At 29.4% G+C, this 24,544-nt stretch overlaps 1 protein-coding gene across 1 annotated transcript in view; it reads left to right on the forward strand.

Moving 5' to 3' along the window:
- LOC129958885 (WD repeat-containing protein 17-like) overlaps nucleotides 1-24,544 on the forward strand; it is a 189,462-nt gene that overhangs the window by 82,281 nt on the left and 82,637 nt on the right. The window contains exons 7-8 of the mRNA XM_056071608.1: nucleotides 2,366-2,509; nucleotides 24,265-24,350. Coding sequence (XP_055927583.1) covers nucleotides 2,366-2,509; nucleotides 24,265-24,350 — 230 coding nt within the window. The remainder of the gene's footprint in view (nucleotides 1-2,365; nucleotides 2,510-24,264; nucleotides 24,351-24,544) is intronic.

Consider the following 24,544-nt stretch of genomic DNA (forward strand, 5'->3'; position numbering starts at 1 on the left):
TTTCACAAAATTACCACATGCACATACGACAAATTAAGAATCATATGCCCTAAAAGCACAGTAATAATAAGCAAATATATGGTACATAAAGATATATATAAGCAAAGATAATTAATAATTCAAAAGTCAAAAAATTAATATCGCTTAATCTTATAAAATATATATAATTAAAAAGTAAACTACAATATAAAATGAAATTAGATCAAACAAAGGCACAATATTGCAAGTATTGTCTAGGTCCCAAAATATATGAATCTGAGACATAGAAAAAATAGTATTATCAAATAAAATATTGAACAAGCTAGACCTAAAATGCGTGAAATTCCAACAATTTCATTGTATTAGACTGAGGGCTAACACATCGAGTATTAAGCTTAGATATTAATGAACCCATCAACCGCTTAAATCATTGTTGAAAAATTCTAAAATATGAGAAGAGATCCGAAAACGAAAATATGAGATTAAATTATGACAAAGTCGTAGCAAAATCCTGGTGAAATATAAAACAATAACTTCAGCATACCTACTGTCTTAACTAACATCTGGATAAAGATAGTAATTATTCTCCCCCCCCCCTTTTTTTTTTTTAACTTTCACATGCAAATACTCCAAAAGTCTTTTTATAAAATATGATTCAAGATTGTAAAGCAAGAAGCATCCATAACTCATCTAGAACTAACATGAAAAAATCATTTGGAAATGCTCCAAACAATTCCGTTTGCCGTAAACTCAATTATCCTATAGAATATTTTAAAAAATATTCGTGTGATAAAAAATATAAGTAAACCTATCATAAGATAGTAAATTATATTTAAAATTCTTATAATAATAATATGATATAAGAGAAATTATTCAGTCTGTAAGGATACAAATAATATCATCATTTCAGGAAATGAAAAGAAGATAGATTGTTTGAGTAAACAATCCCAAGTTTTCCATTTATCCTGAAGGCGTAAGTTCCTTAAAATAATAAGCTTATCAGACTAATAAGAAAATTCTAGATTATTTTGCACTTAGCCTGGTACATTGTAAATAGGGATTGCAATACCAGTATACCGGGATACCGATTACCGGTATTTTGAGCTATTTGTACAATTTTGTAATACCTGTATTCACAAGTTTAAATACCGTTTATTCGGTATTTAATAGAATTTTTTTTTTTTTTTTTTTTTTTTTTTTTTTTGTCTCCACTATATGTTCAGGGATCGCCAACATAGCAAAATAGTATGCGTTTTTGTTTTTATGTCTCCCTAACGGACGGAATTAATTAGACTGTGAATACAAATTTGCATCGTACAATCAAGAGAAGTGATAAAATATTGTTTGACAACGGATTGTAAACCCATCCGCGCTTTTGCGCATGCATTAGGATGGGTTTCATTCGACAAAATAGGGGTGAGAGGAAAGATGAAAGGAGGAGATGATTACATTTAACAATGAAGACTCGCGGTTTTATGAGACTTAAACATTACAGATAATTAGTAATACAGAAGGAAAACGGTACTAATGCACATTAAAATATTTCAGAGCAATTTTTATTTAATATAAGGAACATAAACATTAAATTATGAAGAATAAATGAAAAATTTCTGTTTTTAACATTTGGCAATTACTTTTTTACAAAATAATAATGATCTTTTTTATATTAAAATGTTTTTTATATATTATTAAATTTTTCAGGGATATTTTAATTCCCCATTTTCTACTTCTTGGTCACAATATTTAATGATATTATGTAAAATTTTCTTCGTACCATTCCTGAAAGCTTTTTAGTAACTTTTGGCTACACATATCAATACGAAATTTTGAGTTAAAATAAAATGCTGTCAGAAATAACACAAAACTCATATACATGAGGAAAAAAAATTGAACTAGTTGTATCTAACGGGGGAAATCCAAGGTCCAAAGTAAATACCGGAAATGCCAAAAAAACTGGCAAATAAAACAAAGAAACTCCTGTGTTTTCTTTGTTTTTCTAAAATTTCTACTACCGGTATCTCAGTATTAAGATCTAAAAAATACCGAATACCGGTATTGAACTTTAGGTCCGATATTGCAATCCCTAATTGTAAATGATTGTTAGCAATCAGCCAGATTTTTCAGTTGTGAAAAAGATATGTTACACGCGCTGCGCTCAGTAATTATTCACAAAATAGTTCTCTTCAATGGAAATAATTTCTTCTGGAAAATATTTCATTAGTTATCAAAAAAGTGTTGTCTGAAGCATTGATATTGCTGAAATCCTTATTCACTAACTTACTTCTAAACTAAATTTTTATTTACATTTATAATTAGTTCTACTTTAGAGTAAAGCCTTCAAAAAATGAGTGGCACTGGAATGTTTTTATTTTATGAAATTTTGCAGGTAAATTCTTCTCAAGGTGATGCAAGCATAATTTATTCTCTTTCATGGGCACCAGGTGATATCAACTGCCTTGCCGCTGCTACTTCGAAAAGTGGTCTTTTTATCTGGAACTTCAAAAAAGGGAGTGTGCGTAAAATCGATGATGTGAGTTTTATTTATAATGTTTTAATTAAATAATAATTGCATTAAAATGTATAATATGAAACAAATAGGAGAATTTAATTTAAAAACTGAATTTCTTTAAAAAGTATTTTCAGATAAAGCTCTGTAAATAATTACAAGTATTCATCAAATAAAATAGTTTTGCAAACATGCTATGACTAACCAGCTGACAAAGAAAACAAATAAGCTTTCATTAAAGATGTGGCGATTAAATCTGACACCAAAATCAATTAGTCCCTTTCCCAGCATAAAATCTTTTTCTTTATTTTTTTGTACTATTTCTTTTATGGATTATATTAAGTGCTATAATTAATGGGATGGCTACTTCTTTAAAAACAAATATTTGTTCATGAAGATATTTTTAAATTCACTTCTAGTGAGATTTCCATTTCCTAAAGGTTACAATCAGCTTTAAATGAAATTTTGCAATTTGCTGTTTAGCATTACGATCATCAAACATAACAGGGAGAGATTATTCTTAGTGAGAGCATAGGTGTCAAAAATTGTCCTTTTCTTCTTGAAATGAGACTAAATTAGGTATTACAGGAAAATTCAAAAAGTCATTAAATAAAAATAAAGTCACATTATCATAATTATAATGACGTTGAAGATATTGTGGTCGATTATTACTAATCTAATATTATTACTAGTCTAATATTATTGAAAAATAGGAATTGCTGAATAATATAAATTCCATTTTTGATATTTGTATTTCACGCTAATAGATTTTGAATTTGCAGAAGTAAATATTTGTAGAAATGATATTTATCATTTTAAATCAGCTTGATCACTGTTGATTATTAAGTCATTTTAATAACTGTTTGTAATGATGTTTGTAGCATTCAAGTCGACAATTACACGAAAGCTGCAGAATCTACATTTCAATTGCCTATTGTTCAATAAATACTCACTTCGGAACTTCTAGAATGCGTTCTATGGGTTCAAATGATATAAAATTTGAACTATGGATAATTGAAATAATGTGCTTGGTAATTATTAAATAAAAAATTTTGATATCAAAATTCACCAATAAATGGCACTTTACCACAAGTGGTATTTATTTTCATATATTGAAAATGCGAAACATCATTTACGTTATAACGCATGCCTCTTGGCATTATTTATTGAATAAAAAGAAGATGGGGTCTTCATGAGCATTAGTTACTGTTCAGCAAATCCAGTTAACGTAGCAAAAAAATGCGCTACTGATAAAATTGTTGTACGAGAATTAGCAGAACTCCGTTGTAGCTGTAAAAGAACTCCATCGTATGAAACGGATACGAAGAGATCCGATGTCACCATTTGCCCTAGGCAAGATGATGCAGAAACTTGAAACATCTGGACAACTCGACATTCTTCGCAGAGAACAGAAAGCAAATCCCGGGCCAAAAATATGGCCCAGCGGTCTTTGAAGCCATCAATCAATCTCTTCATAGTAGTGTGATTGTGCCAATTGTTTCCTGTGTATTAGATGTACCGTATTCTACTGTACGAGACATCTTTTGAATTTTTGTAGTTCAAATTGTGTCTCATCATTTGGACCAATAGAACGCATTCGTGCATCTATACATCTATTACAAATATTCTATGTGATGAAACTCTGCAATTAAAATAGAAGTTGCCTTTTTCATATAAATTTTTTACGTATTATGATTTGTGTGTGTGTGTGTGTGTGTGTGTGTGTGTGTGTGTGTGTGTGTGTGTGTGTGTGTGTGTGTGTGTGTGTGTGTGTGTGTGTGTGTGTGTGTGTGTTCCAATCATGCGACACTAGGATCACTCGTAGCTTTCTCCATAGGATCAACTTGAAATGCAATTGATTATAATATTTTTCTGCAATTTTCTTTAGAGATATTTTCCAATACACGAATAGCCCACATAGTGTCGCAATTTTGCAGCATTTCATAAAACTAAATTAAACCCTGATTTTTTGTCGTAATTTCCTAAGTTAATGTATACACGGAAAGAGGGATGTAAAATTGATTAATTTCAATCCCCGTGCTAAAAAAAAAATAATCAAAAAATAAAAAGGCATTAAAACTGCATTGTATCCACTATCTTATAAAATACATTCATAACCTACATTTTAACTTATAAGGTTACCATCAAGAAATTATAATGATTTTAACTATATAAAAATATTTAATTGAATAAAGATTATAATTTTAATTAATTATTTAAAGTATCTTTTTATGTTTTTAATCTTTTTACTATATTTAATTATATTTCAAGCCATAAATATAACAACTGAAGATACATTGCGTTTTTTAATTACAATGAAAGAGGCCTCCATATAAGTATTCTTTTACTTAATGTTTACAACAATAAATAATTGCATGCTCTTTATTTTTTTATTTTATTTTATTTATCTATTTATTTATTTTTGATAACTCTTTGTCTGACAACTACAGATGAGTCGAAACTGCCCTCAAATTAAAAACAAAATTTTTGTCTAACTGAAAACCTTTTGCAGATCAAACCCATCCGTTTCAACCATTTCAGATTCAATAAATCAGAGAATTAATCAAGCTTTTGGAATAAAGGAAGAAAAAACGGAATTAACCTTTTCCTAGCCAGTGATTCAATTTTAAGCGCGGATCAATTTGGTTCCTCATATCTCCTCTCATGCTTGTTTGTTAATTAAAACGACATTGCAAATCCCCTGAACTTCCAAACCTTTTCAAAAATCAAGTGAAGGGTTAAAAGGTCTATTAAATTTTGGAAGATCAACAAGCCATAAAATCAATTATCCTTATATTTATGCAATTATCGAAGTGAAATTTGTTAGCCTTCTTTTAAATTACCCTTCAACGGTTTTATCTTCTTCCTGAAAATGCCGGCACTATAACAGCTTAACTGCAAAATAGCGTAAATTAATTTTTTAAGAAATCAAACAATATCAGATCACGCTTCATGATCTGCTTTTATTCGTTCAGATTCCTTTTCTTTTAATTTAGAATTTATTTCTTTTTTAATCAATTCTTCTTAGATTCTATCATATATTTGACTGAATTATTATTTTAAATTTGATAATTCTCAGCGCTTCTGCTTTCTTATATTTTTTGAGGACAGAAGGTGGTATGGAAACTCAATTTACATCCTGTAAAATTAAGAGTATTCCGTTATACATTTTAAATTAATTGTCATTTAATTGGATTTTTTTTCTGTTGAAATTATTAATCATATATTCAGATGAAGTTTCTTCATATATTCTAATTATGATGAATTTTGACTTAAGTCTTCCAAATTTATTAAATTCAAAATGATTTTTTTTATTTTTAAGCACTAGAATTAATTGATACTTGCAATGTGCCAATTTAATTTTAGAATCCATTGTGCATTTAGAAAAATATGTCTCCTCACTGCTATAGTCATACAATCAAATGTTATTTGACACGTGCAGTTGCATTTGCCATGAGACTGTGACCTTATTAGCATTACAACTAGTCTTATAATTGATTAAATTAATATATATTTAATAATACATGAGATTCCTTAGCTGTTGTTTTAGGTGAAACCAGAACAATGTGTCAAATAAAAATATAAACAACTTGGCATTTCTTTCATTTTTTAACGTTATTTACAATTTTACTATTTTTTTTATACTTCAAATATTTATTCATATTTACAAAGAAATATTATTTTTTACTTTTGGGTGTGAATAACATTTATAATTGGATATTCCAATCCAAAGAGGGAGAAAGGAAAAGCTTTCAACGCCATATGCGTTTATTTTTACACTCGCAGAATAAAAAAGATTGAAATCATCTGACGAATCCACCCTAAAAAAAATTCCGTGTTATTTCATTAAACAATAAGGTTTTTCTTTATTTAGTCTCGTATTATCAGAGCTGAAATTGGTTATAAAAGAAAAACGATAATTTATGTGCTTAGAGAGAAAAAAAAAGATGAATTAATGTGTGCGAAAAATAAATCCAATTATGTAAAAATATTATTTGCATGAGAACTCATTAAACATTAAGGCTTTGTTGCTCTAACTAAACGGTAATAAAGATTAAGTCGTTTATGCTTCTCTACAAGAAAAAGGGTACGAATAAACAGCAATTTTTTTTTTGACAATATTAATTTGATAAAGATCCTCTCAAGCTGGTTTCTAAAAAATAATTAATGAGATTTTAACGCAAAAAATATCGGAATTAAATTTCCATGTAAAGGGAAATATTCATAAACAAAGTTTGCTCTGAAAATAATGAGCTTAACAGAGCAAAAATTTAAACATATTACCCTTCACCAAGATATGGCTTGGATTTTTTTTCTATTTTGCTCTACTTTTATATCAATAATATTTATGAGATTGTGATTAAACCTCAAAAAATCATGACTCTCTCTCTCTCTCTCTCTCTATATATATATATATATATATATATAAAGCGTTATCTTAGTGAATATTGTACATATTGCTGGTTTGTTTGTTTGTTTGTTTTGTTTTTTGTTTGTTTGCTTTTTTACCATTATCAGGAGTCTCAGTAGCCCGTTCGCAGAAAAAAGAATATCTGAATGCGTCAAAGAAACGATTTATAATGTGAGAAATACATGTGTGAATATGAGAGAAATATGTGAGATACAATATTTTTGAACTGTAAATTCCACATGATACGGCAACTCAACTTTATATATTTACAATAATGGGAGTTACTCTAAAAAACATGGGAAAAACCAAAACCAGCGCAATTCAGATGTTAAAATATTTTTTAATTTGAAATTAAGGAGTTAGAAAAAGAAATAAAATAATAAAAGAATTAAAATTAAATTGAAAAAAATTATATATATATATATATATATATATATATATATACACACTTCTAATTGCAAAGTTTCATGAAATAAGGTACTCAAATGTGTGAAAATACTTTAGATTCTGAAGAGGTTGAGTATAAAAAGTTTCAAAAATTTAATTTTTACACGATTCCCAAAGTGAAAAAATGTCACAGGAGAAACATTTTGCTTACACCCTCCTATATGCGAACGAAGTTTCATTTTTCTATCTGCAAAATTTATTTAGGTATTAAAAGGCAAAAATTATTAACCTAGACAACTTTTCCATATCTTAGACTGATGTCTGAGCGAGTTTTTTGTAGTCTTGTTCAAGGATAATATATATTTCATAAAAAGTTATTAAAAGAGCAGAATCATAATGCATTTGCATAATGATGCATTTATTAACTTTCATTAAATTTTGAAAAATGATCATATAAAACAATAATAGAAGTACCAAAAAATCTTATTCAAAATGAGCAGCTTGAATACTTACACAAAGTTGAATTCTAATAATACTGCGTACACGCGATCCAATTTATTACTTGTGACATCAAGACAGGTTTCTTGAATTCGTCGGCAAAGATCTGCAGCGTTTACAAAAGACGTGTTATACACAGAAGAATATAAGCGAATGTAAGTAAGTAATCCCATAAATAAAAGTTAGCAGGAATCAAATCAGGTTATATTGCAGAAAATTCCGCAGATCCTTGCTCAATCCTCCTAGCAAAGAATTCAAACATAATGGCATTCAAAACTAGATGAACTGGAGATTTTTGCTTCGATCTCAATTAAAGTGAGGTCCATCTGTCCAAATAACATTTCTGAGGGAAGAAAGATTAGATTCCGCCTAAAATGGGGCTCAAATGTAAAACTTTCAATACTACCCATAATCTGATAGTTTCTGCATACGGTGTCTACGAATTCTATATGGATGCAAGTAATTACGTTGAAGTAGTCCTTGCGCTGTCTTTTTCGAATGATGAGTTCTCAGCTGACTGTTCGTATATACTAGCATGAGGATAACTTGAAAAATAAATAAGCCAAAATATCCATTTCTGCACCATTTGTATAAAACTTCGTCCTCCCCGGGGAAGTAAGAATCCTGTAATCTGCAGTCGCAAAACTGTTCTGAAAATACATTTTATAGAAGGATTCTGAAAACTCGGACAACGATATGAGTATCCTTCTGCAACTGGGACAATATTACGCTTACATACAATATAAATAATCATCATTTAGAAGGGTTCCTCGTTTCTGAAATATATCATTCTATTCGAAAGCTCGATATTACGCAATTATAAACAGGAACATTTTCTTTTCTTTTTAAGTATTTCATTACTTCTCTAGGATATTTTAAATGTTCAATTTCCCAATCGTCGGTATAATAAATATTTATATTGAGATATGAATATAATAAATGTTTCACTCAAAACTTGTGATGAGCTCGTTCACATTTTAAAATAAGATATATCTCCAAATTTCGGAGAGAAACTTGAAATTTTGTGCGTGTATATATGAGCGTAAGAGAAATATTTTACTAATTGGCCCTTTTACATTGTGGCAGTCATATACAGTGGGCCACAAAATTGAATATACACCTTAGAAACTTAGAGACTTTTTGCAATTACAAATTAAATATTGCTTTAAGATAATTGAAATTTTTACCTTATATACTTTAGTCTATGCTTTACCGTACTATACTAATAAAATTGTTACGTTTATTTATTTTTTACGAAAAAAATAAAAGATCTGAGACGAGAGGAAAAACAACACCACAAAAATAAGTATACACCTTTATTAATTTCCTTTTAACGTACAAATTAATATTTTGTTGCATTACCTTTTGTTTGAATTACAGCTTGTAATCTTCTGGGCATAGATTCTACTAGTGTTTTAGTAGTTTCAACAGAAATTTTAGCCCATTCTTCTCTCAGAACCTTCTTGAGAACTTCCTTGCTTATGATTTCGTGCTCATGTACAGCTTTCTCTAATTGTGACCACAAATTTTCGATGACGTTTAGGTCTGGAGATTGGGCTGGAGTGTGTAATTGCTTCCTGCAATGGTACAGCAAGTATAACTGCACAATCTTCATTGTATGCTTGGGGTTGTTGTCTTGCTGTAATATGAAGCTTGACCCAAGCCCCAACTTACTGGCACTTTTTTTCAAGTTATCATTTAAAATTCGCAAATATACATGTTTGTCCATAATACCATCAATAAAAGTAAGCTCTCCAACTTCTCCAGCCGACATACAACCCCAAACGAGGACAGATCCACCTCCGAACTTGACTGTCTTAATAGTGTTTTTAGGTGCCAGCGCTTTCCCAGTGTCTCTCCATATTTTAAATCGTCCATCGCTTCTGTAAAGATTAAACTTACTTTCATCAGAAAATATTACAGTGTTCCAGAAAGATATAGGCTTTAAACGATGTTCTTTGGTGAAAATCGCTCTCTTTTGTCTATGCACATACTTGAAGAGTGGCTTTCATATTGGTGTACGGCCATGAAACCCATACTAGTGAAGGGTACGTCGAATTGTTTCATCTGACATCTTTTTCAGGATTGTAGAGGACATCGATAAAGTTAGTTTAGAGGCACTCACCCTCGGATCTTTCTTTACTGAGTGAATGATCTTCCTCTTCACTGTAGTACTCAGTATTTCTTTACGTCCTCTTCCAGGAATATTGGCTACAGATCCAGTTTTTTTATACTTCTGTAGTATTTTTTGGACACAACCATGAGTTACACCACTCAACGAAGCGATTTCTCGAAGAGATTTGCCCTATTTCAACCATTTTACAACCAATAAACGTTCAGATTCAGTAGTTTCTCTATGAGAGCTCATTTTACGATTTTTAATGAGAAAAAATACTATTTAAAAGCGTTGAAGCGCAATAGCACGTGTTATAAGCAGCAGCTACTCCTGAAACTCTTTAAAAAAATTTGAAACTAAAAAAAAGTGGTGGAAAAATTTACAAATATAAGAAATGTATACTCAATTTCGTGGCATGGTTTTCTATCTTTTCTTCGAATCGCTTAACTTTTTTCGTAATAAATAAGTTAACTATAGAATTGTGTTATTATAGGATGGTAAAGCAGAGGTTAAAGTATCTAGGATAAAAAAAATTATCTATTTTAATTCAACATTTAATTTGTAATTGGAAGAAGTCTAAAAGTTTTAGAGGTGTATACTCAATTTTATGGCTCACTGTAAATATTGAGATTTTTAACATTTAATTTCAACCCCACAGAAGCCAAGTTTTCTTACAATTGCCTACTTTATTTAATGAAACTTTACAACTGGAGGTGTATTTAGATGCAATATTTAGGGAAATAACTCTTGTTTTACTTTTTTGGAAAGCTATTTACATAGAACAGCGCTCATAAACTTATTTCCTACCAGCTTAAATTCAAACTTAAAAACACTTTAACTTCGCAGTTGCTCTGGCTTGCCACGCCTGTCAATATGTAATAATGAATATTTCTACTTCTTAAATTGATGCCCAAATAATTTTTTTAAGTTTTGGATACAGCGTTTCTTACAAAACTTAATAAAAAATACTTTTTTTTACATTAATTCCGAAGAAAAATTTTCAAATCCGCTTTTACTTCCCAGATTGCAGTTTCATATAGATTTTTATTAGAAGACTACCTACTAGTCCTAATTTTCAAGCCTTAATTGTGCCTGAAATTAGATTCATGAAATATAAACTCAGATTAAAAGGTCGCCTTCCAGCTTGCCGAGAGGAATTTTTTAATTTGTGCAGTAGCTTTTAATAACTCATTCAATTAAATTCAAGTTTTTCAGCCGTATCAAATAACAAGGCTAAATTTTATTTAAAAAATATAATCTGTATTGATCGTTTAAAAGCCTAGCATAATAATAATCTAAACAAACAAGCTTTTCAGACTAGTAATATTGAAAACCTTATTTAAGTTTCCTCTTTCATCACTCAAGTTAACAATAAACTGAATAATGACTTTTTATCGACAAATGTAGTTTCTATCAAGTCTCTACAACAAATAAACCCTTTATCAAACTTTATATACTAGATATAGATATACAACTGCATTTTTATTGAAATCTTTTTGTGCAAAACCTATGTTTTAGAATAAAAATTGTAGTATGCACTGTATACATCATGGCAAAAATAATACATATTCCCCATAACAAACTAATTAAATTCCACATATTTCTAAACTCACAATTAAGAATTAGCTATGATTAATTAGTTTTATTATAGAATAATTGAGAATCTCGTAAGAATTTTATTAATTAAATTAATGCGTAAAAAGTTTCAATAAATTCTTTTTACTACACAGATAAAACAAACTCAAAATATGATTTATATGCAAAAGATTTTTATCCACAAATTCTAGTTCAAGCGATTGATTTAAGGCAATAAGCAAATCGGTTGTTTAACTCGATTCCCATTTAAACTTTCACTTTTGTATGAAATTATGAATAAAAATTAACCACGTGCGAATAAGAAACACAATTTTATTATCATAATGTATATTATTTGATAATTGTTGCTGTTTGATAAGAAAATAAGACTGTTTATAAAATATTTCTGATTTCTAAAATCCATTGCTAAAATCTTTTTTTTTTTTTTTTTTTTTTTTTTTTTTTTGAGAACAGAAAAAAATTATTTTCTTTTCGTACCCTTATAAAACATACTTTATTTTTTAAAAAGTCTCTTTTCATAAAATTGAGTGAAAAAACTGTTTTTCATTGAAATCAGGAGCCAAAGGTACAGAAGAAAACAGGATGTAAAGAAAAATCTGTAATTTATACAGAACTTTAAAACAAATTTTTAATATTTTCAGACTTTTAGGAAAAAGTAGTTGGGTAATGAGGAGGATGCAAGAAGGTGTCGACGCCTTGAAAGGGGGAGTAATGCCAGCCAGGGGGAGGCGATACGAAGAAAAAGTATTGTTTGCTTTCATTTCGCCTTTTTAAAACCATATGTGAAAGCGAGGGTGGTAAAAATATGTTTTGCTTTCAAATATTATGTTCTGGATAAAAATATTATGTTATACATGCTTAGGTGCATGCAAATGCATATATCTTGTATGCACTAATATCAAAATAGTCACAAAATTCTGGAGACAAAACTGATCTATCGTTTTAATTTACAATTCTTTGAATTGACCGAGTAATTATTATGGTGTGGAAGTTGACCAAATCAATGGTATATTGCAGAAAAAAAAAGTGATGTCTGCTCAAAGATCTTCCTCGTCGTCTGATCACGTTCCAAAAGAACAAGGTCTGTTCCAAAATACCCCTTGAGTAGTTTTAAAAAAGGAATTTAATCTATTTGGCTGAAATGTTACTTTCATTAAACTTCGTCTTCTTAAGGACATAGTGATCTTTTCTTATTTCATTGACCAACTTTTGTTAGAAATTCGATTTTTATCAAACTCTTAAATATGATTTTAAAATTTCATTAGAACAATTTCAGTACAACATATTTTGCTATTTTTAAAATTAGCTAACTTTATTTGACTCTTAAAAACGAAGTGTTTGTTCTTTGTTATTCAATATTTATTCAGTGCACTTATTTTATTGAGCTCTGAGATAAGGGCGACTAGGTGGCATAGGCTATGAAATGTTTGTGAAAAAATGTATCAAGTATTTATCCCATAAGTCTTGGAATTTTTTGCATCTCATTGAATATTTATTGAAAATTCTTACATTTCTTAAATTATAAAAAAGCTAAAGACTATTATATGACGATTTTAATTAAATCAGGAAAGTTATTAAAAAATTGCTGATATATGACCCCCTACAGAGCATATCGTTCAAAAGAGGGAAATAAAACTTTGAATGCTGGGATTGCACGGTATACCCTCAAGAACGATGCGAAATACAATAATCCAACTTATACACTTACGGTTACAGTGAAAAATTTCGAAATGTTTTCCAATTATAACATTTACTTTTTTTCACAGAAGTGGGATCCCCACAGTTAGAATTCTTTAATTAAGTTAGAACGGTATTTTTAGTACGAAAAAGGGAAGCATTATGAAGATAAAAATAAAAATAAGAACAAGCAATAAAAGGCAAAGAAGCAATAGTAAAGGAAACATTCTTATGTTTCACAAATTTTTGATATATCCACCCTTACATACGATGACTGCATGAGACAATGTTGCTTAGTAATATAGCATGTACCATGCGAAGACGAACTGTTGAATCTCGCAATGGATGGCTTCTTTTATATGAAGCACAAATTGCGGATTTGATAAATACATTTTGTGTTCCAGGTATACAAAACCAGGTATTCTCCATGCAAAGATAGAAATCCATTGGACTAAGATCAGATGACTCTGCACGCCTCGAGAACATGAAAAGATGAGATGAGATCAGAAATCGCTCAAATGCTGCACGAACAAAATTTAACATATCTTACATGTATGGCAATGCCATCTTGCACCTACGTGACATTAGAGAGAACATTTTGCTCATACAAATTGACTTGGGGAAGTAATCACTTCAAAAAGTAAGAATCAAGAATAAAGTTGCTCGTTATCCTGCTACACACAGACCTTTTTATTTCGAATAAAAAAAAGTGCGACAACATCATGAGGAATAAAATTTGTCCATTGAACACAGTTTTTCGAGTAAACATAACTAGTCAACGAGAAATATACCTAGTTTGATAATAGAATTAGGGATGACGAATATTTTAAGAGCGGTTATTACGTAACCAATATCAAAAAGTCACAAATATAAGTGATCAATACTTTTCAAAGAGGGGTGTGATTCAAATCCTTGATACGATCTTACTGGTGATATATCGATTGCAGGTTTTGGATCACGATAGAAAGTAACAATCGATACGATATCACTGAAATTTGCCGGAGTGGTGACTTCACTGGAAAGTAACAATCGATACGATCTGTCCAATGGAAGCTCTCGAAAGAAATCTGCGATTGGATTGAAAAGTGAACGAACCGGTTATTCGAATTATCGTATAGTATCATTGAATTGCATATCACTGAAATTTATCGGAGCGGTGATTTCACCGGAAAGTGCGAAGTCACCGCTCCACTTTATGGGAGTGACCGATATTCGTATTTGATGATGCACTATTCCATACAGATCATTTTCAATTGCTAGTGACATGATTGACTTTGATTACATGTATTCTGTTTACTGCTGGCGCCATCTATTGGTAGAATATAGGACTAAAGTAAACATTTTAAAGAAATTGCATATATTTTTAACTCACCTTTTCCAGAAAATGGCTCACTCTAATAAATAAATTAAATAAATAATTTTTAGGAAAAAAATAAAATTTAAGAAGTAAGCTGAAACAGATAAATTAATTCAATCACACTTTACTTAAATTAGTAAATTAAGTATTAATTACAATTAATAAATTTTATATTTAATATTAAGTAATAATTTTAATTAATAATATGATTGAAATAACAGATATTTGGAACGCATATTTAAAAATAACAATAGCAATATTATTTGTTATTCAAAAAATCGTGGATTATGCATCTCTAAATAGAATGCATAAAGGCCTGTTATCCAGGTATTACTGGATGAGGAATTCATTAGTGAAAGTTAACCATAGTTAGGGCTCACCAGCCTGCAGCCTCTGAGCGTGCTGAAACTGGTACAAAATCATGTAAAAAAATGCGGAATTTTATGGACCGCAGAACTCAACACATTCAATGCGCAAGGTACTCCGAGTAAGTTTGAAACACAAATTTTGCCTATGGCTACACTTATGTAAAAAACTCAAAAGGAAATACAGGTTGAGATCAATCAAACATGCAACCAGTTTCATTAAATTTAAAATCAAATTCCATTACAGCTGGCTCTCAATATGGGCATCATCGCAGCCGGTAGTATTTGTGATAAATACGTAGCTCCACTATAGCAATTTGTAATTTCAGTTAATAAAGCTTTTCCATTTAAAAGCGCTGCTTTACTGTAAGAGGCATGGTATTCTAGACAAAAAGCGAGAAAGTTAAAAGCATCGCTCACGGTGTATTTTCTTCACGTAGGGCAATGACTTCACAAACGACCCATGTTCTACATTAGAACTAGAAATCTGCATACCTTCATATCTTCTGATTCCGAGAAAAATTCAATGGAATAGAAAAGAAGAGATAGTGTGGATTGTGACATCAATGAGAAAGCAATTCTATGCTAGCGTCGGACTCAGTTGTTGTTGGTTTTTTTAACTTTTTTGTCTCTGACTAGCAACGCCATTATTTAGCGTTAAAAATATTGCTTCGAATCAATTTTTTTATGTTCAGATCCCGTTTCGGTGTTGATAAAAAAAGCAAGAGTTATGATTTAAAAAATTTAAAAAATTTCAAAATTTTGCCTGTGTAACTGCAAGTGTGAAAACTTGCCTAATGTTTTTCATTTCAATCTTGAACATCACATCCGTCTTTCAAGAAGCTTTTACAACATTTTTTATTAAGGAGGAATGGAAACATCCAATCATTGAACCAGTTCCTAAACCTAATAAGGACAAAAGAAAAACCACTTCTTATAGACCAATAGCTCTCACCTATGTTTTCTCAAAAACTTTTGAAAGAATTTTGACTCAGAGTATTACCCATTATTTAATAATTGAGAGAAAAATTTCTTCTTTTGTGGATGGTTTCCTTCTCCTCAACGACAATCAGATTGCAGTATATAAAATCCACACAGGCATTACAGAAGCCCACAATCTAAAGAAATATTGTATCGGAATTAGTTTAGATCTTAAAAGTGCATATGACTCGGTTTACATTGATGGTCTTATGCTGCAGTGCCTTCAGCTTGGTATCAAAGGCAATATTGCAAAGGTCATGCACAACTTTCTCCAAAACCGAACTTTTCAAGTTCGTTGGAGAAATTCTATTTCTAGGAGAAAAACTTCTCAGAAAAGGTCTGCCTCAAGCTAGTGCTGTATCACCCATACTCTTTGTAATTTTTCTTGCCAATTTCTTTGAAACTCTCGATGTTGGTGTGGAATGCTCAATTTTTGCTGATGACACTTTTATCTTTTGTGCTCATACATCTTTGGATTATATTTCAAAGAAGCTGCAAAATACAATGGGGAACGTCCACAAATGGTGTAATTATTGGAAACTTAAAATCAGCCCCGAGAAATGCTCTATAACTGACCTATCAAAAGAGAAATTGCAATCGACTCCTCGAATTACATATGCCGGTTTCCCTCTCTCTTGGAAACAATATATTAAATAATTAGGCATCAATTTTTCCAAAACGAACCAAAATGAGGTTATATTAAAAAATATACAAGCTAAAGCACTTAGAAAAATTAATGCTTTAAAATCTATAGCGTATAAAACTTACGGCCGCAGAACAACGGATATCGTAAACATAACCAATAATAGTATTTTAAGTCTATTTTATTATAACAGCTCTATTACCAATAAATTCTACGAAACTCAATATAAGCTCTGCAATTCGATACAAATTATAGATCTTAGAATAGCACTTGGGCTGCCTAAATGGACCCCAAATATTGTTCTAATGAAAATCGTGGGTCAGGAAATGCTATCGGAAAAAATTAAATTATTTCTCAGACAACTTGCCAATGGCACTCATTCCCCTATTTATCAAAGAAATTATTTGATTACAATCCTGGAATGAAAATTAGTTTAAAAAGACGAAATTATAATTGAAAATTTATTTGCAAACCTGAATGCTACTACAAATCATATTATTGTTCTGCCAGATCCCATCGTCTCCCAAAACAATACATTTTTTGTGAAATTCATCTCTCAGGCCTTATTTTTCAAAATAAATCTCTTCCTAGTTACATGATCAAGAATCTCTTTGAAGAAACTGTATGCAAACAATTTCAAAATTATTTTATTATCGCTACGGATGCATCCAAATCTCAATGTTTCACTTCTTTTGCGGGTATCTCTTGTAACAATCCTTCATCTATAGAATTTACTCCATCAATTCCATATTTAGAGAGGAAGCCTTGGCACTTTGTCAAGCTCTGGATGAACTTTCAGTAACAGCAAAACATCTGCTTTTGTTGACAGACAGCTATTCGGCCCTTCAAGCTTTAAAATGCCTTACAATCAAATTTCCAAAAGTCATTCATAGATTAGCTGACAAAATCCAAGCACGGTGGAAATTAAAGCAGAGAATATGTTTGGTGTGGTCTCCAGGACTTTCACAGATTCATTGGAATGAAAAGGCATACATACTCGCAAAAATGGTCACGGAGTCGCACTCATTTCTTGAGTGGATTGCTTCAGAAGATTTAATTTCTCATTATCAGGAAATCTCGCTACAAAAAACGAATCACATCTTCCAAAATAACAAATATCAAGAATCCATTAGCGATGTTCCCACCATGTTTTCCCTCAATTCATGGTTCAAAAATAGAAGAAAAGCTATCATAACTGCACCACTTTTAACCCGGATGATTATAATTCCAGCTCTCTTAAATAGATTTGGACTACACAATTACCCTCACTGCTAAGTTTGTTATCTTGAAAATAACATTGAGCATAACATCTTGTTTTGTTCCAAATACGCAACTCAGAGGTCAAATCTTTTTGCAAAACTTAATATTGATCTTCATTCTTGTTTTTCATTCAAAATGTTTATTCAACAAGCTGTTTCTAACAAGCAGTGTATGTGGATTCTTCTCTAATGGGAAGTTTTTTAACATCTATTAAATGAACTCTTTTGGAATTAGTGGATAACGGCATTTTTTTTTTTTTTTCCAAAAATCCCATTCTCATCCATTTCAATCAATCAATCAATCTTGAGCATATGTTGTAAACTATCTATATTTTTGAGATTTCATTACCGTTTCTCGGTATCATATATTTGAAATTTCGGTCGTATATCAGGGTAGTTTCTTTTTTCTAATCAAACAAATATATAATAGCATAAACACTAAAGCCATACTTTCTAATCACAAACTGCAAATGCCATGCTTGAACAATCCTTATGACCTACCAAATGTTATTTTTGAATTCCTGTTGCATTATATCGATGGATAATTCGAGATAAAGCAACTGAAACCATTAATCTCAAAAAGTTTTTCAAATTAAACAAAGCACAAAGAGTATCTTTTTCGAAATTTCTTACTGTCAGCTATGTCAAAAAATAAATTGCTTGAAAATATTTCATTCAGGTACTTAGTTTATGGTTTGTTTTATTACTCTAGATGTATCTTCTAATTATAAGGGAAATTTGTCTTCAGATTTCCTTAATTTGTAAATGTGTTTCCTTTTATTATTTTTTACATCTAGCACTTTTTGTAACAAGTTTCTATTGCAATTGATATCAAATCTCTTTATTTGCCGTTTCTTTCTGGTACATTTTCCCCCTGTATGTTACATTCTAATATCAAAAATTTAATAGTAAAAATATAAAATGATAATTATATATAAAAATTGTTGTATTTTTTTATTTTTATTTTTAGAAAAATGGTATGTTTTTGATATTGATGTGCCTGGTAGTGCACAGGAAACAGTAATCTCTGGTTAAGGCAACAAACATATTAGCTTTTACATCTTTCTTCAAATATGCAGGAATGTTGAAACGGTTTCAGTGGATATACACATTTGTCAAATGATATATATATATATATTGAAATCATGCATTCAAATATAAAATTGTATTTGCATTAGCATAGAGGTCTTCAACCTTTCATGCCTGAGTACCAAAATAATGAATTCACAAATATCTGTGGGCCACACATCTGTTAAAAAAAATATTGTACTAAGAAACTTTATGTAAAAAAGGGAGGTTTGTTTTACAAGACTACTATTGATTTTAAAGGAAAAGATGGTGTTAGAGATTTGTGTGTGTATATATATATATATAAATTGGTTCCAAAAAATTTAAATGCAAGTCTAATCAAAATGCTTTTGAGTTGTTTTTTTTTTTTAATTAAAAAAATGAAGGTGATGGTACAGAACGATGCTACAAAATGCATTTATAATTTTAAGAAACTTACGTTGCTGCCAGGAGAAAGTAGTTATTTTAGTCTTAATATGAAATTTGACTTTTTTTTATTAAACTCAATATAATGCTGGTAATGTTTCCTTTAAATATTTATTTGTCAGCCATATTCTTGTTTTTGATTTTATGTTCTTCATTTTTCTAAAAAACTGCTCACATATGTAGATACTGCTGAAAATAGAAGACTTGAACAGTGCATGTTCACAAATTTCTGGTTACTTGTCTTGTATCATGTACTACACATAAAAATTGATTAATGTAGGATTTTCAAGAAACTTGCATTTTACTGCAGAGTCACCCTGCAATTTTATAAATTCTAATTCAAGTTCAGGTGGAACATTTCCAATGTCTACTGAAAATGGTAAAGAGAACATTCTCATAAAAATTTCATTCTCAAGAAAATTGGAAAATCTGCTTTTTAATTCCTCTATAGTGGCAGTCTAAAGGTTGTCAGCTGTGGCAAAATATTGGCAAAAGATTTATATCTACTGCAAACTTGTTAGAAATACCCTCAATCCAAAAAATTCTTGAGATTTTATTCACTGTCAATTTTTTTTTATTTTTAAAGTTATTTAAGATACTGTGAAATTTTTAAAATTCATTTTCAGAAAATTTTATTTTGGATGAATATCAAATGTGAGAATGAAATGTTTTAAATATCAAGAACAACAGAAAACTTTTTTTACAACAAAAAGCCAACAAGGATGTTCTTGAAATTGCCTGGATTGAAGACCTCTATATTAATACATAGTTTGATTTGAGCAACTGTAGGGTAATCTCTTGGAGTTCAAGATCATGACACTCGTACAGCTACCAGTTTATGTTAGAAAAATAATATGTTTTGCATTAAAGTTTTTAATATATTCAATAAATATGTTCAAATTTAATCTAAAATTCTTTTCAGAACTGGGAAAAATACACATATAAGTTGCTTGCTTGCAAATTTTTTTAGTAAAATTTGTAACTAAAAATATGAAAAAAATGGATAAAAAAATTACATTGTTGGTATAAATAAAAGTTGTATTAAAGACAGACATTTATTTTATAAAGTACCTTTAATAAAACAACAATCTCTTGATATGCCTAACCCCTTATATGATGCCCCCCCCCCATCTAATGTTTAGAATTGCTTTTTGAATAAAGTGACCTAACAAAAAGGTACAGACTCTGGAGGAAAATTGAACAAATTATGTATTTAATAAATTTAACTTATTCATTTTTTGAATATTATTTTCTAACCACTTGATTTCAAATTTCATTTTAACTTCTGTCTTTCCCACACTTTCCTAATTTCTGTAACTTCTAATATGAAGCTATAGTATTATATGAAAGTCATATTTCTAAAATAAATTCTTTGTTAGATTGAGGTAAAATCCTCTTTTGAAACCATAAAAGCTCTGAATGCTTTTAGACAGTCTCCCTCCCCCCCCCCCCCTTTTTTTTTTTTTTGCTGTTCTGAATATATCATTCTAATATTATCCATGATTTGACAAATGTTAAGCCTGTTGAACAATTAAACATATTGTCTAATTATAGTAAAAAGAATATAGCTGCAACTTAAAGAAAATTCCTGTCTTACTCATTTAGCAAAAGTTTTCTACACTTATATAATAATATTACAAACTTTCTACACTTTTTAAGAATATTACAAACTTATACAAATATTCTTTAATCTAGAAGTGGTCGTAAAAATAAGCAATCTGAAGAACTTTGTAGCTTCATAAAAGAAATTACTTTTTGCAAATTTTTTATTTTCATTATAGTTATCTGTATTCTTAATTTTGATGTCAACATCATCTAGTCTTCATCTAGTATTAATTTAAAAAGTATTAGTTATTATTTTGTTGTTTGATTTAACTTTTTTTATCTACTCTAAACAATATTGTAAGAATCAATGCTATGTCTGCTTCTGGTTGATTTTATCTAACTTTCAGGAGATAATTTAAAAATTGAGATAAGCTGGTAACTTATTATTAAAAGAAATATAAATTCAATTATTGAGGAATATATTGTGTGTCATGGATAATTTTTTCAAAACAAGCATAGTTAAATTTATAAAAGCAATATGTATTGCCTTAAATATTTATATCATATTCCAGATTAAAGAAATGTAATAGACTGTCAATTTTGCAGCCTGGTTATTAAAAAAAAAAAAAAAAAATTATGACATAAAATACAGAATAATTAGCTTAGCCACCATGAGCCTGTGTTACAATCAACAAAGTTTTGCTTTCATCTTTTAGTTTTGATATTTTTATCGTAAACCTATCCTTATACATTAATGTCATCAATTATCAATAAACCATAAAAAAAAAGTTTGAATAGTTTTTTCAGAACTAAGTCAGGGTTTTATGTCATCATTTTCTTTATTTATAAAGTGTCATAAAATTTGTATTATACAGTATGCAGGATTTTAAGTTTCATGCAGTTAAGTTATTTCATAAAATTTGTCTTAAAGTATGTGCATTATTATTTGTACTTTAACTTCTTGTTTTCTTCCTTAAATATCTTACCACAAATATTTATAAAATACTAATTTGTGGTAGGAGGTTATATATAATGGCTCAAACAATTGAGAATACACCTTGCTTTTACTTTGTAAATCCAACATTCAATATAAGTAACACATTAACAAAAAGTGTAAACAGTTTTTTTTTGTTGTTGTTTCTTTGTTTTGCATGACAAATGGTTTAATTTAATTTAATAAAGAACAATTAATAAAAGACTTCTAAAATGAAAAGTTACCAAAACATTTTAAATAAACATATGCAGATTTTTACCTAAGAAAATTGAGAATACACCAATGAAATTTTTGTAATATCTCACTAAGAAAGTGTCATTTAGCTGCAGGTCTTTTGGCTTTTATAATGTCTTGAAAAAGTTATGGTACTGATTCCAACTTTTTGGTGGCATCTGAAGAAATTTTACCCATTCTTCTTACAACACTTGTTTTAAATGAGCTTTGTTTCTAATTTTGTGGTTTTGGGTCGGTATTTAAAGTCTATCCTACAGAATTTCTATGTCATTGGTGTTGGAAGATTGTGGTGGTATGTGTGACTGCTGTTTACACTGAAAAAGACATATCTCTATGTTATATGCCATATGTTTAGGGTTGTCATGCTGGAATATAAAATTTCTATCTGAACTCAAATTTTTAGCACTTTCTCTTGAATTCTTGTGAAGTATATCCAAGCAAATCATATGGTTCATAATGCCATCTATAAAAACTAAATTTCCTGCCTTGATTGAAGCCATGCAAACCCCAAGCCATGATGGTACTTCTTCCATGTTTAACTGTAGGATGTAAAAATTTTCGATCTAATGTGGTATTGAGCAGATTCAAAGACCGTCACTGTGAAAATGTTAAATCTACTTTCATAACTAAATACAACTTCCTTCCAAAAGTTATTGGTCTTAAATTGATGAGTTTTTGCAAATTCCAAACATTTTTTTTCTATTTTTTGCAAGCTAATGAACGATTTGTTTCTAGCAACTCACCTTTTATATCCACTTTATCTAATTACATTTCGAGCAGTTTCAGCACTTATGCTTCTGCTTTAAATAAAATATATATTCTAAAATATATAAATATAAATTCTTTAAAAAATTTCTACAGCTAATTTGACTACACTTAATTTAGGATACATCTTGATTTCTTGTAAAATTTTCCTTTTTGAGACACCACTTAAAATACCTTTCCTTCTTCTTCCACTTATATTTTCAATCAATCCATCACTTTAAAATTTTCCAATGATTTTCTGAACACGCATATAGCTTTTACCAACAATTTTAGCTATTTCATAATAAGATTTTCTATTTTTAAATAATCTTAATACGAATTTCCTTTCATCAATACTGGTTTTCTCTTTGAGAAGCCATTTTCTATTTAAAAGTTTGGCTTTAAGCTCATCTAATTCATCCCACAAAGATGATCACTAAAAAGGTTTAAGATAAGATTACTCAAAATTAGATTAAAATAGCACCAAGTAGAAAATAGTAGTAGTATTTAAACATTTTTTTTTTTTTTTTCGTAAGAGTATTCTCAATTTTTTTACTGCAAAATTTGCTTAATGAAGTTTTAAAATTGTATAAATAATATGATTTTTAAGGAATTTTTTTTCTTGTGTATGTGTATATAAAAAGTAAAATATCTATAGTTTAACGCCTCAGCGTATTCTTAACTGAAGTGAAAAAAATGGTGTATTCTTAATTGTTTGAATCTCTGAATATATATATATGAATGAAAATAAGTTTATGTATAATAATTGTTTTTATTGGTATGAATGGGATAGAAAGTGAACATTTAGAGATCTTTAACTTTTTGTTATTTGGTTTATCTTCCCACATATTAGGTTAGATAGTTGGGAGTACATCATAATTTGAAATTTTAAAAATTCATTCAGAATTATCCATTATGATATAAATTAATATAACCAAATATATGCATAAAGACAAAATGCTACACTTCAGGTAAAATAAGACTGATAAAATAAAAGAATATTGTAAAGTTAAGCATATGCCCTGTGTTAAGGAACACTCTGTATGCTACTATTTAAAATTCCTAAAATATTTTTATTGCTGTCATTCTGAAACCCTAAAATATTTTGCTTCTGTTCCAAATGATTTTTAAGTACAGTGAATGAAAAAAAAATTATTATAAAACTGTATATTACTGATTTACTATAATTTTTTAATTACCTTATTAGCTCTTTAAAAGAGAATCCTTCCTTAAAAGTAATTGTTTTAAATTTTTGTAATTTGCCTATTTTAGATCTGGAAGAATCCTTAGTGACAATTATTGAACATTAGCTTACAAATTTTGAGAAATATAAAATGTGTAATATTAGATTTGCAAATTTTTGTGATGGCAATTGATACCGTTATTAAAAAAGAGAAAATGCGTACATTTTTAAGCTTTGTTTTTATTACCTACTTGCTCACTTAAAATTCAACTTATGAGAATATTATCCTTTTCAGCATGCCCAAGACACTTATGTTTATTGTGTTGCTTGGAATCAAACTGATGCTAGAAAAATTGCATCTGGAGGAGGAGATGGGACTTGGTATGGTTTTGTTATCTCTAAGAGTATGAATCTCTAAGTCATGATTTATCTCTAAGTCAATGTTGTTATTTTGTAATAACATCTTGATTATGGCTCCTTTCAAGATGAAGCACATTCCTTTTAGATTGCACATTCATTATATATATGTAATATAATAATATAGATGATTACACAGAATTTTGATTGTCATGCAT

Source organism: Argiope bruennichi, chromosome X1 (genome assembly GCF_947563725.1).
Source record: "Argiope bruennichi chromosome X1, qqArgBrue1.1, whole genome shotgun sequence".
NCBI classification, from domain to species: domain Eukaryota; kingdom Metazoa; phylum Arthropoda; class Arachnida; order Araneae; family Araneidae; genus Argiope; species Argiope bruennichi.